Source organism: Balaenoptera ricei, chromosome 3 (assembly GCF_028023285.1).
Source record: "Balaenoptera ricei isolate mBalRic1 chromosome 3, mBalRic1.hap2, whole genome shotgun sequence".
In the NCBI taxonomy this organism is placed as follows: domain Eukaryota; kingdom Metazoa; phylum Chordata; class Mammalia; order Artiodactyla; family Balaenopteridae; genus Balaenoptera; species Balaenoptera ricei.
Genome location: NC_082641.1, coordinates 13,787,259 through 13,801,370, shown reverse-complemented (window position 1 = coordinate 13,801,370; position 14,112 = coordinate 13,787,259). Strand labels below are relative to the sequence as shown.

At 41.0% G+C, this 14,112-nt stretch overlaps 1 protein-coding gene across 2 annotated transcripts in view; it reads left to right on the top strand.

Moving 5' to 3' along the window:
* The window catches only part of RETREG1 (reticulophagy regulator 1), a 125,940-nt gene that overhangs the window by 103,007 nt on the left and 8,821 nt on the right, over positions 1-14,112 (top strand). For both annotated transcript variants that reach the window (XM_059916138.1, XM_059916139.1), the window contains one exon: positions 12,641-12,767. In XM_059916138.1, coding sequence (XP_059772121.1) covers positions 12,641-12,767 — 127 coding nt within the window. The remainder of the gene's footprint in view (positions 1-12,640; positions 12,768-14,112) is intronic.

Genomic DNA, 14,112 nt, shown 5'->3' with positions numbered 1-14,112 from the left:
AAAGAAACTATCACTAGGAGAAATACGGTCTTTTGAAATTTGTCCTCACTCCATAGCGTCAGCCACTGCACACCCTCCCTGGGCAAGAGATGCCTCCTCGGTAACCTGTGCCCAGATCCGCTTCTCCCTTGCCCCCCGCACATACTCCTTTCTAGTTCGTGCCCTCCCCACTCCCAGATACATCCCCACCTTCCCGCCATGCTGCTGTTGAGTACTGCATTATTTACCATTAAAACATGCAGTATCCATACAGTAGCTTATTGTTAAAAATCTGCTTCTGAGGGAGGCCGATGGCCAATTTAGCGAGCAGTAAGACATCATAATGCGATTCTCATTTCTTTCGATGACTGACAACAGTGATCCTCTTGGTAAGGGTATGTTCCTTTAAGAGTCACCAACGTCATTCACCGGCTTTTAAATGAAGATAAATGGGAGATGCGGTCTTTAAAGGACTAAGGTGGGACTGTGGCCTGTGATTTAACAGTGTAGCGTTTTGAATAAATATCTCAATGACTGATAGTCACTGGCTCCAGGTTTGCCGTATTCCAAGGTACCCCCTTCAACACAAAGGCTGACAACAAATTCTCCCAACAAAATTAATTTTAATTGGCCTTCATTTGAAAAGCCCTCTGGAGGAACTTTATCATCGTTCAGTCTGTTTGGGTTGTATATACCTGTTCCAGCACGGTGTGATGGGTAAGAGCTCTCAAAAAACAGAATGAGGAACTATATTGTTAATGAAAAATTTTTGCCCCATAAGAAATACATTCTTCGGTATTGTCACAGAAGCTTAGGTTTCATGTAACTAGGCCAGAGGTTAAAAAAAAAAAAAAAAAAAAGGCAGGGAGAGGACATTTCCTTTTGATTCCAACTGCAGTAAATCCTGGATGGTACTTCATTGGAAATTGTGGGTCCCCAACAGAATGCAAAAGAAAGGCTTATATCTGAATTAGCAAACTTGCTTTACAGGAACAATTTCTGTTTTCCTTGGGGAGTGTTTCCTGGTTCTCAGGTATTATCTGTCCTTCGGGGATAAAGTAGAAACCTTTTCTTCCCTCAGGGGTAGTGATTAAAGCAAATCTCCCTGTTCACAAATGACAGGGTGTTTAATCTCCTGCAGGTCTCAAGTAGGAGCTTGTTCAGAGCTGGTAATGGAATTTAAATTGTTCATGCCCTGGGCTTATGAAAGTCTACTTGTTGAAAAGTTAACAAAATTGAAAACGCTGGAAAATAACTTCTACTGGCATCTGTTCACAGAAACTAGAATCATACAAGAAGTAACGTGATGGGCAGCTGAGTGCCAGGCTTCCAGATGATCTTGGTGGATTGGATAGTTGATAATCACTGCACCCAGGGAAGTGGCAGGGCAGAGACTGAGGTGGAAGGAAGAAAGGGGCAGTTGCACAACGTGACTGATCTCTAATTCATTTGAGACTTGGTATAAAAAGAACGAGAGAGCTCCAAATAAAACACCAAGTTGCCCAGAGGGAGGTGAGGCTCAGCTTCTCAGGGCAGGAAGAGCCAACACTCAGGTGGCGCCTCCTGGTCCCTGGCGGGGGGGAGAAGTTGTCCACGTGGTTAATTGGTCTGAAAAAGTGACAATTTCACATTGAGTGTTCTGTAATTTCTTAATCTTGTGTTTGCTTATTTAATCCTCCAGTTGACATATCTTATTTGCTTTGTCATGGTTCTAATTCTGTGAGTGTTTGCGCAGGGAAACAGGATCCCTGTTTTTATTTCGTTTCTCTGCCTACACACGATCACACGCAAACACGCCTGCACGCGGAGGAACACGCCATGGATCCAGAGGATGAAGAACAATTCTAACACATCGCGCTCAGAAATGGTCAAATCTGTAACTGGAGACTGACTGACCTTTCTAAGAAAAATTAGTCAGGAGTTAACATCAACAGATATTCACTACCAACAGAGGACATGAGACCATTAGTCACCAGCCGAGAATGACAGGGCGGCGAGGGCTCCCGGCCAAAGCATATTTATAGGTGCGATAGGTGAAGCAGCTGCTTGTCCCAGTTGCTAGGTGACAGCTTAGGTTATAACAAATCCCCTTTTACAAAAGTTTGTCAGTATGGGATGTTGACATTGTTAACTTTCTGTAAAATGTGGTTTGGCTTCAATTTCCAATTCCTATGGATTAAAAATAAAATAAATTAGTGTAAAATAATGTATTTTCTCTGGAGGTACTTTGACGGTTCTTCTAAAGATCTTTGGAAATGGTTATTGCAATATTGAGTTCTTAAGGATATGGAAAATCTAAAAAGTGACCGGAAAGGGGTGTGTGTGTGTGTGTGTGTGTGTGTGTGAACGTGCACATGTGTTTGAGAGGAAACAGCAATAGCTGAAAATACTCTCTAGTGGATTGAGGTCACCTGACAGAAACAAACAAGGGACTGATTTTCCCTATCCCGACAGAAGGATGGATATTCATGGGGTTTCACATTCTGGCCGACTTCACAAGCCCCAGCCCGGCCTCCATGGGTCGCACAGGTGCTCGTGGGTCATGTGAGAGTAACGTCTATAGAAGGTGCTCCTGGATCCAGGGATCTCCATGGAGAAGTCAGGCGTTAGGACCTAAGTTTTGCCAGAAGGAATTCCACACAAAATACTAATTTCTACCTCAGGAAACATTTGAAATAAATGAGCCCTATTTCCTGGTTACCTAATTTCAAAGGCAGTTTAATTCTGCATTTCCAAGGAAAAATAATAAAACTATTCCATATAAGTGAAAGTCGGTTTCCAAATTTTTCAGACTTTTTGCCTATGATGTATTCCTACACATATAAAGGAATACACACTAATTATTGCGATAGGTAATGTATAGAAGCATTTGGATAAGTGCATTAAAAAAATCAATAAAAGTCACTAAACTATTTTTGATTTGTTTTTCTTGGTTTGATATTTGTTCATTGTTTATATCCATTCCTTTATTCAATATTTTATGTGCCTCGCAGAAGTCAAGTTCTGTAAGCTGCTGAAGACAGAGCCGTATCTGTGAATCGGTTCAGGGCATTTAAGTCTCATGAGGTGTCAACATTACAAAGGAAAGTAACTACAATTGAAAAATTGCTACAAAAGAAAATGACGTATTGGTGGAGGTGGGCAGGGCTCAGGAGGAGAGATTCAGGGAGGAGGTGCACATAGTGCTTGTGACACAGTGCCGGGCCTGGGAGGGCCCAGAGATCAAGGGTATCATTGGCACAGGGTATGGAATCACTGGAGGGTCCTGGCTTGGAAAGAGCTGAAGCAGTGGAGAGAGAAAATAGGAATCTAAACTCCTTGGTCCCAGGCTTCACCTGGGAACCGAGATGCTTTATCGATGTCTCTATTTCTGTAGCTCGGCATTCAGGGAGTCCATAATCCGTCCACGTTACTTCTCTAGTGTTCTTTCCCACTCATCTTTTTTTTTTTTTTTTTAATTAATTAATTAATTAATTTTTTTTTTTTTTGGCTGTGTTGGGTCTTCGTTGCTGCACGCGGGCTTTCCTCTGGTTGCGACGAGCGGGGGCTACTCTTCGTTGCGGTGCGCGGGCTTCTCATGCGGTGGCTTCTCTTGTTGCGGAGCGTGGACTCTAGGCGCGCGGGCTTCAGTAGTTGTGGCACGCGGGCGCAGTAGTTGTGGCTCGCGGGCTCTAGAGTGCAGGCTCAGTAGTTGTGGCTCATGGTCCTAGTTGCTCCGCGGCATGTGGGATCTTCCCGGACCAGGGCTCGAACCCATGTCCCCTGCCTTGGCAGGCGGATTCTTAACCACTGCACCACCAGGGAAGCCCCCCACTCATCTTTGAAATGATGCCAAGTTCCAGAGAGTTCTTCCGGTGTCTCAACCTCCCATTATAAGCATTCTTGGTTCCATTTATGAAGGCCCTATTTTGTGTGTATTTGTTCTGTGACCTCAGCAGGATAGTTAATGTATCTGAGCCTCAATTCCCTCATCTGTAGGACAGAATAAATAATAGGACCTCGCTCATAGGCTGACTGTGAGGATTGAATATGACAGTAAGTTTACAACATATAGAACGGTGCCTGGCTCCTGGTGAGTGTTAGCTATTATTCTTATCTCACATTGCCTGGAACCCCCATTACTTGAATTTTTCATCAACTGCCTTGGTGTGAATTTTTCACTCTATTAGCATCCTTCCATTCTACTAAAACCATCACCTAAATAGAACTGTTTTTCTAAAAAACACTAATTCTAAAAGATACATGCACCCCAGTGTTCATAGCAGCATTATTTACAATTGCCAAGATATGGGAGCAACCTAAGTGTCCATCAGCAGATGAATGGATAAAGAAGATGTGGTACATACAATGGAATATTACTCAGCCATAAAAGAGAATTAAATTTTGCCATTGGAAGCAACATGGGTGGACTTGGAGGGTATTATGCTAAGTGAAATAAGTCAGACAGAGAAAGACAAATACTATGTGTTCTCATATGTGGAATCTAAAAAATACAATAAACTAGTGACTATGACAAAAATGAAACAGATTCACAGATATAGAGAACAAACTAGTGGTTACCAGTGGGGGGGGAGGGGTGATATGGGGGAGGGGAGTAAGAGGCACAAACTGTTTGGTATAACATAAGCTACAAGGTTATATTGTACAACACAGGAACTATAGCCAATATTTTATAAGAACTATAAATGGAGTATAACCTTTAAAAATTGGGAATCACTATATTGTACCCCTGTAACATATAATATTGTACATCAACTATACTTCAATAAAAATTAAAAAATAAAGTGAAAAAAGTAACAAACGAAACCATTCAGGTACTAAAAACAAACAAACAAGAAAAGTAAATAAATTGTCATGCTGATCTCTGTGGAATCCTATTCCATAACTCTTTTGAATAGTTGTTTCTACCTTACAATTTAAAATATATTCTACAGTTCTGCATTGCCCACCCCCTCCCCGGAAAAATGTAGCACTTTATTTTGTATTGCAAATGCCAGAAACCAAACTGAAACCAGCTTAAGGCGAAAAAGGGAATGGGCTCCACAAAGGGGATGTCCACGTTTGAATTTGTTTTGGGCTCAGCAGAACCCAGGAGCTCAAACCCGACCATCAGGGTTCGTTTGTGCCCTCTACCTCCACCTCACGCTCGTCCTTCTCTCTCTCTCCATCTGCTCCACGATTCCTGTCTCTTGTTGGTAATCATCTCCTCAAGTCTAAAGCTCCAGAAATATGTGAAAGGATTTGAGCTTTGATATATTAAAAAAATCCCTTTTTTTGCTGTGAAAAATTACTTTCAGTTATAAAAATACCTTCTGACTTTTAGGTTGACTAGTATAAGCTAAAAAGATTTATTATCCTGTAAAGTGTACAATAATGAAAAGAGAGTATCTTATATTCAACAGGCTCTCCTCATGTATCCAAGCCCCAGCTTAGTGTTTGAATGTTTTTTCCCCCCAACAGCCCCTAGATTCAATGAAATGTCATTTTGTAAACGTGAGTTTCATATATAACGCGAGCGAGAGAGAAATCACTTTGGGGTCGCTCACTGGTAGAGGCTGTGCCTTAGTCATCGCGAAATCCCTGAGGCGGGACTGCTGACAGACAGACAGCTGCACTCAGTGCGTGGTGATTGAAATGAACGGACGGGAGATGACACTGAGACACATTATTTGTCCTCTGCCAGGATTCATTTATTTCAGCATAATTTTTGGTTGTGCTCAAAGACGCTTGGGGTGGAAGAGATGTAGCAGGCTGCTGGCACGTGTTCTCTCCTCCAGAATTACCGTCTGTTTTTAAAGAGCAACCGAGTGTCACATTTCTTAGTCTCACAGAGCCCCCTAACGGGGAGAGCTGTGTGCTGCACCCTGAAAACCAAGTGCATCCAAGGTTCACGCATGGCGCCCGTAAACCGTGCAAAGGCTAACTTGTCTTTTAATATAACACTTAAAGACTGTTTTTGTTAAGTAGATTTTTAAAGAAAGAAGGTATACAATCGTGTAAAAGAAAGGTACTTCGCTGTACACCTGAAACTGACACAACATTGTAAATTAACTATACTTCAGTGAAAAAAAAAGTTAATAAAAAATTCTTTACCCACTGAACTATAGTGTCATCATTCATTATCATGATTAGTTTGCTATTTTCTTGCATAAATACTGTGCAAGGAAATCACTATGCATATATTAAAAGAGTACATCATTTATGATAGCATCAAAACCCATCAGATTTCTAGGAACAAATGTCCTAAAGGATGCATAACCCTCTACACTAAAAACTATACACAAAAGATACAAGAAAAACAAAATTAGTTATGTGTTGTTCATACGTGTGTGTGTGTGTGTGTGTATTCAATAGCGTTTATAATAGGGCTTGAAATATGGTAGTGTATGTCTGCAGCTTTGTTTATCTTCTTCAAGATTTCCTTGGCTGTTCTTGGTACTTTAAATTCCCATTTAAATTTTAGGATTAGGCAGCCTATTGGCATTATAAGTTCTGATGAGATTTTGAATTTGTAGGTCCAACTGGGGAGAATTGATATATTTACAATATGCCAATATGTCTACTCCTTGAACATATACCTCCATTTACTAAGGTCTTCTTTAGTTTTTCTTAATAATGTTTTGTAGTTTTTAGGGTAGAGATTTATACATCTTTAGTAACATTTATTCCTAGGAATTTGGTGTTTTTTTGATGATATTGTAAATGACATACTTTTTAAAATTTCATTTTTGTAAGTTCCTATGTTACAAATAAATGAAAACTCAACTAGAAAAAAAAGATAGGTATGAAAGAAAAATTTAAAAAATCATTCCGATCTCAGTTTGACCATGTGGGTTATTTGGTTCATAACAAAACTCACCACTTTTTATTCCTACGTATCACACAGTTAAATTACTTAAAATCAGTTGGATCCTTTTGGACGTTGCTTTTAAGACGTGTTAGGACCACAGCAGCATTCAGTCTAGGGCTCATTATTCTCTGCTGCTGAGGTAGGACCCTGGTGAGCACTCTACCCGACGTGTGAATTTTGAGGCTTTTCCAGTCTAGTCGGTGGGAAGGATTTCCAGGTATCCTCCCCAGCCCTGTGAGCACAGGACGCTGTTCCCTCTCATCCTTTCCCATGCCTTGTCCCTCACACGTGCGTCCTCAGCTGGAGGGTCCAGGGGACCCCGAAGGTGGCCCGTGTTCTCTGTGCAGGCTCTACCTGCCACACTCTGTCCCTCCAACTCCAGCCCCTTTGGACTCTCACTTCTGCTGCTCAACTCAGGCAGTGGCCAGGACCCACCTGGGGGCACCCAGGTGCCTGCTCTGCGGCCTGACACTTTCTCACTGGGTATTTCTTATTGTAACTCTTAGGATAAGAAACACGTGCCTCAGAATCACCTGGGACACTAATTCAAAAGGCAGATTTCTGAGGTCACCCCAGGCCTGCTCCATCAGAGTTTCTGGAGTGAGGCCATGACAGCTGCTATTGAAACAGTGCCCTGGGGTTCACACACTCTTCCCAAGTGGGAACTGCCTAACGAGATTACTTTGGCCATATCTAACGTCTGTGCCTAATTGTATTCTAGTAGGGTTATGGAGGCAGAAGGAAGGGGTGTTGGCTTCGGATTCTCCTGGGAAGCAGAGCTCCTTTCTGTGCCAAAGGGAGGCTGCTTGTCTGAGGAGCTATCTCTCTAATTCTTATTCCCTTAGAACGTCTCGGACTGGTGGAACCATATCGGTTCTTCAGTAAACAGCTGCTTATCTTGACCATGCAGAGTGTCTTTTGTCAAAAATCCGTCCCTCTAGTTTCTCTTAAGAAGGAGAATGTAACTAAACGGAATCTGCCAGGGCCTCAGTTTGGTAGCTTTTCTGGCAAGCTCCGCACAGCTGCAGATCCTTGGGCAGAGCCCACGTGAAAGATGCCGTGGCCGTGGGAAGGCTGGGAGGTGTGGCTTCTCTCTTGGAGAGTCTGGGAAGTTGGAGCTGGTGGTCACGAGGGAGGGACTCTTAAGAGGTCCTTACCTCCTGGCTGGAGGAAGGGAGGAAGGAGAGAGAAAACTAGCTGGAAGGAAGGAAGCAAGCAAGGGTAGGGAGAAGGGAAGGAAAGAAAGAAGGACAGACAGACCCACAAAAGGACCTTACTTCCCTTTGAACCTGGAAAATGCGTGTTCTCTCTGAAACTATGTAAGAAAAAAACTAAGCCCTGGAATATTCATGCTGAAGCCATTGGTAGCTAATTTTCTCCCTTGAATGAGCTTCAATCATAGAAGACTTACACTCTTTGGTGAAGAACTTGGTAAAGATTCACACTGTTTTTCAGCCTCCTTTTCTGTTTGTTGGGCCTTTCGTTGCACGTTGATCAGCGCCAAGGATGGTGGGAAGACAGCCACACACCATGTGAAAGATCTGTTTCCCTAGCATCGTCCAGTATTCACAGGAGATCCTTTCTCTGATTATGTGTTTTCCAGATAAGGCTCTCTAGGAAAACCTAGAGTTTCATTATGGAGCAACTCAGAGCCTGTGTGTGTGTGTGTGTGTGTGTGTTGTGTGTGTGTGTGTGTGTGTGTGTTGTGTGTTTGTGTACACGTGCAGATGTCACTTGTATTAATCGTTGACCAACCATCAAGTATGCATCTGACTTCCCAGTAAATATTTGGATTCTGCACAGGAGGTTCTCCTTTTTTCTGGGATGGGTAGGTCTTAAATGATGCCGTGTTGATCCTGGTCAATCACACCTCATTCCTCCTGACTCTAGGAAAGAGTGAGGAGGAGCATCACATGTTCCTTCTTGTTCTAAATTACAAGATGTGGCCTCTTCCAAGGTGTCATTGAATTTGTTCTTCCCTTGCAGAGGGCACATGTGTTAAAGGGAAGAGAACCGTGTTGGATATCAGGAGCCTCCAGTCAGGCTATGCCCTGAACTAGCTGAGAAAATGTGGGTTTCACTTTCCTTGTCTATAAAAGAAGGGAATTTGAAAAGTTGACATCAATTGGCCCATCTTTTTCTAAATTACATAACTGTATTATTCAAATATATTATGTAACTGTATTACCTAAACTGAACTGTGGTGACATAAATTAATGGTAGACTGTATATAATGGAAGACATTAGAAATGTATGTTCCACTGGTCCTCAGAATTAGTCACTGGACAATTTAAAACTATTATGAAACTCCCAGAGAGTGATGGCTAGGTGCATGTTTTATTTAGAGTGTACATGTAGAGTGACACCTCTTCTTTGCCCTTGAATTCGGATTTCCTTCTTAAATCATACATATTTCCATTAAATTTTATTCAGGACAATCTACACAATTATTTTATCTCAGACATTTACTACTCTTCCCAAAACCCATTTGGTTAGATAATATTTTCATGATTTACACGATGCATTTCTCATTTCTGTTTGTGATGGTAACAGTAATTCAGATATCATTAGAATTGTTCAAGGCGATTTTTAAAAATTTTGGCCATGCCATACGGCTTGTGGGATTTCAGTTCCCCAACCAGGGGTTGAACCCGGGCCACGGCAGTGAAAGTGCTGAGTCCTAACCACTAGACCACCAGGGAACTCCCTAAGGCGATTTTGTTAAAAATAAATATAAGTAACAATGGAATTTATTGTCCCAAAGTACTGTCACAGGAGGTAACACTTGTATTTTGACTATAGGATGTGAAGTGGGATATACTCGTGTAAGAATGTTACTCATTAAATAAAAAGAATGATTATACATTTAAGTATCCAGGAATTTTAAATCAAGGCCATATGTGTGTACATGTATAGCTTTAAGAACAGAAATACATCGATTCTTGTGTACCCAGCACCTAAATGAAGATATAGAACATGACAAATACCCAAGAAGCTCCCACTTGCCATCTCAAGTCTCATTCCCTACACACCCCCATCTTAGGTATTCCCTCTCCTGAATCTTGTTTTTTTTTAATCATTTCCTTGCTTAAATAACTGTTAGCTTAATGTGATTCTGAGCTTTATATAAATGAAATCATGCTGTGTATAGACCTCTGTGATGTTTTTCTCAATATTATGATCCTGAGGTTCAGGTATAAACATGGGGTTTGAGTTCCTTCATATCCATTCCATCTTTCTTTTTTTTATTTTAAGGGAACTTTATTATTTTTATTTATTTATTTTTGGCTGCATTGGGTCTTCGTTGCTGCGAGCAGGCTTTCTCTAGTTGCAGCGAGCAGGGGCTACTCTTCGTTGCGGTGCGCGGGCTTCTCATTGCAGTGAGAAGCACAGGGTCTAGGTGCGCGGGCTTCAGTAGTTGTGGCATGCGGGTCTAGGTGCGCAGGGTCTAGGTGTGCGGGCTTCAGTAGTTGTGGCATGCGGGCTCAGTAGTTGTGGCTCGCAGACTCTACAGTGCAGGCTCAGTAGTTGTGGCGCACAGGCTTAGTTGCTCCGCTGCATGTGGGATCTTCCTGGACCAGGGCTCGAACCCATGTCCCCTGCATTGGCAGGTGGATTCTTAACCATTGCACCACCAGGGAAGCCCATCTTTCATTTTTGAACACAACTCACTTTATTTGTTCATTATCCTAATGGAAGTATATTTTAAAGTTGCTTCAAGATACAAAATGTTCACCCATTGCATTGGAATTGTTAAAATAATAATAAACAGTTACATTATAAGTTTTTCATTGATTTTTGTTAGAATTATATTTGCCAGACAGGTTAACCAAATCCTTAAATACTACTCAGTATGCATAGAGAGCAGAAATTAAAATCTGTATTTATGTCATACACTGAGCAGTAGAGTAGCCTACCGTTGCCAATTTGTAACAAGCCTATGTTGTTCTAGAAAGGAAGCCACAGTTCAATTTCAGTTTTTACTCTCCTGTACAAAATCTTTTCCCATTAAGCTGACATACTGGCAAGATTTTGTTACAGATAGTGGCCACTATATGTAACATTAAAAACTTAGTGTTTCTTTTAATAGGTCTGGAATCATTCGTAGGATATGCATAGTGCTAGATTTGGTCACCAATGTAAACAGGCTTGCTCACTGGTTCGAGCGTGGGAAGAGTTAATGAAGGCATAAACTGATAGCTAAACATCCCGAAAAGTTCATTTCTTACAACAGTCGGGAAATCATTTGGCAAATGTCTACCTCGTGGAGTAGCATCAGCCTGGACACCGGGCAGCTCGGTGACTCTCTAGCAGAGCATTGGTTGAGGCTCATAGAACAAAGAGGAAGGACAAGAACTACTTTTTTTTTTTGCTTTTTTCACGCTATTGCACTCGTTTAAATATAACTTAAAATTTATATTATAAAGGGAAATTGTATTATTTAATTTACAATTTCCTTGATGTTGATTCGAAAGTTTATTAAAAAGAAACAGAATCTAAATGTACACGATTTCTGGGTAGTTGAGCATCTAAGGGCCAAAGTAGTTTTAATTTGTCGCAAGGCTACTGGAGTTGAATCCAGAGATCAGTCTCACCCTGACACCCTTGCAGTCATAGCTCAGATGACACTTCACTAACAATGTGTCCTCTACTAGACACATTTGTTGAAAATTATCTGTGTAATAAATGAATTTGGGTGCCCTTAATAGAGCTTGTTTGAGCTGGTATATTTATGTGATGAGTTAGGATTGCAAGAGTGGGATTTGAACTTGATGGCATTGTAACTTCAGGAAATGCCCAGTATTTGCATGTCTTCTTCCTGGAGCGATTGTTACTAGTTTTTAGCTCACTGCCATTCCTGTGGGAAAATGAAGGCGGGGACCCACAGCACGTGCTTGGCACACACACCACATTCAGCACATTCTATGATGGTGATCGGGAAAAGATACTCTAGACAAATACGGGGTATTGTGAGATCCTGTTGAGTCTGACAGTTTTCTACTGAGTTGACCAACATAGTATACAGTTGGCCCTGGAACAACCCGGGTTTGAACTGCGTGGGTCCACTTAGAGAGGATGTTTTTCAGTAGTAAATTCTACAGTGCAACAGGGTCTGTCGTTGGCTAAATTTGTGGATGCAGAGGAACCACAGATCCGAAGGGCCAACAATAAATTATACATACGTGGATTAACTGCAGCATTGTACAAGGATCCACTGTGGACTGAAAATGCTTTGTTCGTGTTGATGATGGGGATAATGATAAGATTAAAACCAAGGTTTCTTTAAAGGTACTGTGGCTTTAACTACCTTTAAGGTTTAAAACATTTCTAACAATCCCACAAGGCCCTGTATGATCAGGTTTCTTCCTGCCATCCCAGCTCCCTGCAATGCTATTCTCTGGTTCGCTCTACTGCAGCCATACTGGGACCAATGGTGCTTTAGCTCCTTCTCACAACAGGACCTCTTGCGTATGCTGTACATTGTTCTGTCCGGAGCCCTTCCAAGCCTTTATGGTAAATAGTGCAAATCCAGATCATAGCATAAAAGTGACATCTTCAGAGAAGATGTCCCAAAGCCTCCACCCTAAACTTTTCCTTCATTGTGACCAGATAATCGTGGAGCTCGTTGCTTGCCTTGGCCTGTGAACTTCCTTAGACAGATGTTTGGCTTGTTCATCTCTGAATTCACATGGCTTTTCCAGAGAGTGTGGCCACTAGGAGGTGCTCAATGAATATCTGCTAAAGCAATAAATGTTGAGTGAATCATCCAAAGTTCAGTTAAAAGTTTTTGTTTTCTTTTTCTCTCTTTAGCTGGGAAGTTATCAATTCCAAGCCAGATGAAAGACCCAGGCTCAGCCACTGTCTTGCAGAATCATGGATGAATTTCAGCCTATTTCTTCAAGAAATGTCTGTGTTTAAACAGCAGAGCCCTGGCAAGGCAAGTTTTCCAGAAAAGGAGAATGATGTGTGTGCTTTAAAATGTGAAATAAACTTGGAAACAAATGAATTAACCTATTTTATTAGCCTGTAAGGGTTCTCCAATTCTGAATATAATACACTAGGAACACGTGCCAAAAAACTGATATTAGCAAGGTTCAGAAATGTTAGTGTTGTTAGCACTAGAAAATCCTTAACCTATATTTTGAAATTGGATTGGATTTCTATTTTATCCATATTTATGTAGCTTATTAACTAAAATGAATGATGATTTGTCCTCTCAGCCAGACCAAGGATAAAAACGTGTTATTAAGAATTTCAGTTTATATTATCTAGGCTGGTTCTCAAGTCAAAGGAACACATAGCCCTTTGAGGGTGTTTTGGGAGGTAACTGAGTCTCACTTTCAGTCTAAAAAGTGGAGATTCTTGTATGATTTACTTAAGAAAGAAAATCTTTGGCAGAAACATCCACAGTGATTATATAAATGGAATGAGTATTTTTCCAACAAAGATGAAAACCCACGAGGAGAGAGTTGAGTGGTTTGAAAGGGGTTACAAGAAATGCCCACTATAGGGTTTTTATGTGTAGAGACAGCTTCCACTGTATCTTGACAGCACGGGTGAGCTACAGAACCATCAATAGACCCCTTCCCTTCCAGTGCTACAGAAACGAATGTCCACCTGTAGTTGGAAGGAAGAACCTAGGAATGTCTTCACTTAAAATCCCTCTCTTTGTACCGTGTTACAGGAAATCTAACTTCAATGAGTAACAGAACTATATTGGGACACATTTTGAGCATACTAAAGTTGCAACGTTGTATATGGATAAATTATTTTAATCACTGAAGGTGATTTTTAGAATAGATATCAACATGGTAGTGGGGTGGGGTGACTTGTGTTTTTGATGCTTATTTTACTGAGATGAGTAAACACATTTTTAGAAGATTCTGAACTTAAACTTCTGCATTGGGTTGCATTAATATACCCCAAGTCAATTAACCTAAGATAACGATGCTACAAATTTAGTGGATAATATGAAATCCCTTTGCGAAACTGAATTCTGGATATAGTAATGCTTTTATTTGTTCTTTTAACTTTTATGGTCTTTCCTCTTCCATTTTGCTATTAGAATTCCATATTCTTCAAGGATCCCTGATGTTTGAGAAACAGCTCTTAATTTTGTTTTCCTTTTGACTAGTGAATTTATTAACCCTGTGCCAAGAATGAAAAATCAAAGTTAATCTGAATTTTAGACCCCCTTGCTGTTTCTCTTAATCAGTTATTGATCAGAGTTATGTATCCTTTCCTTGTGTGTCTTTTTTGAAATTCCCTTAATGAATTTTCTT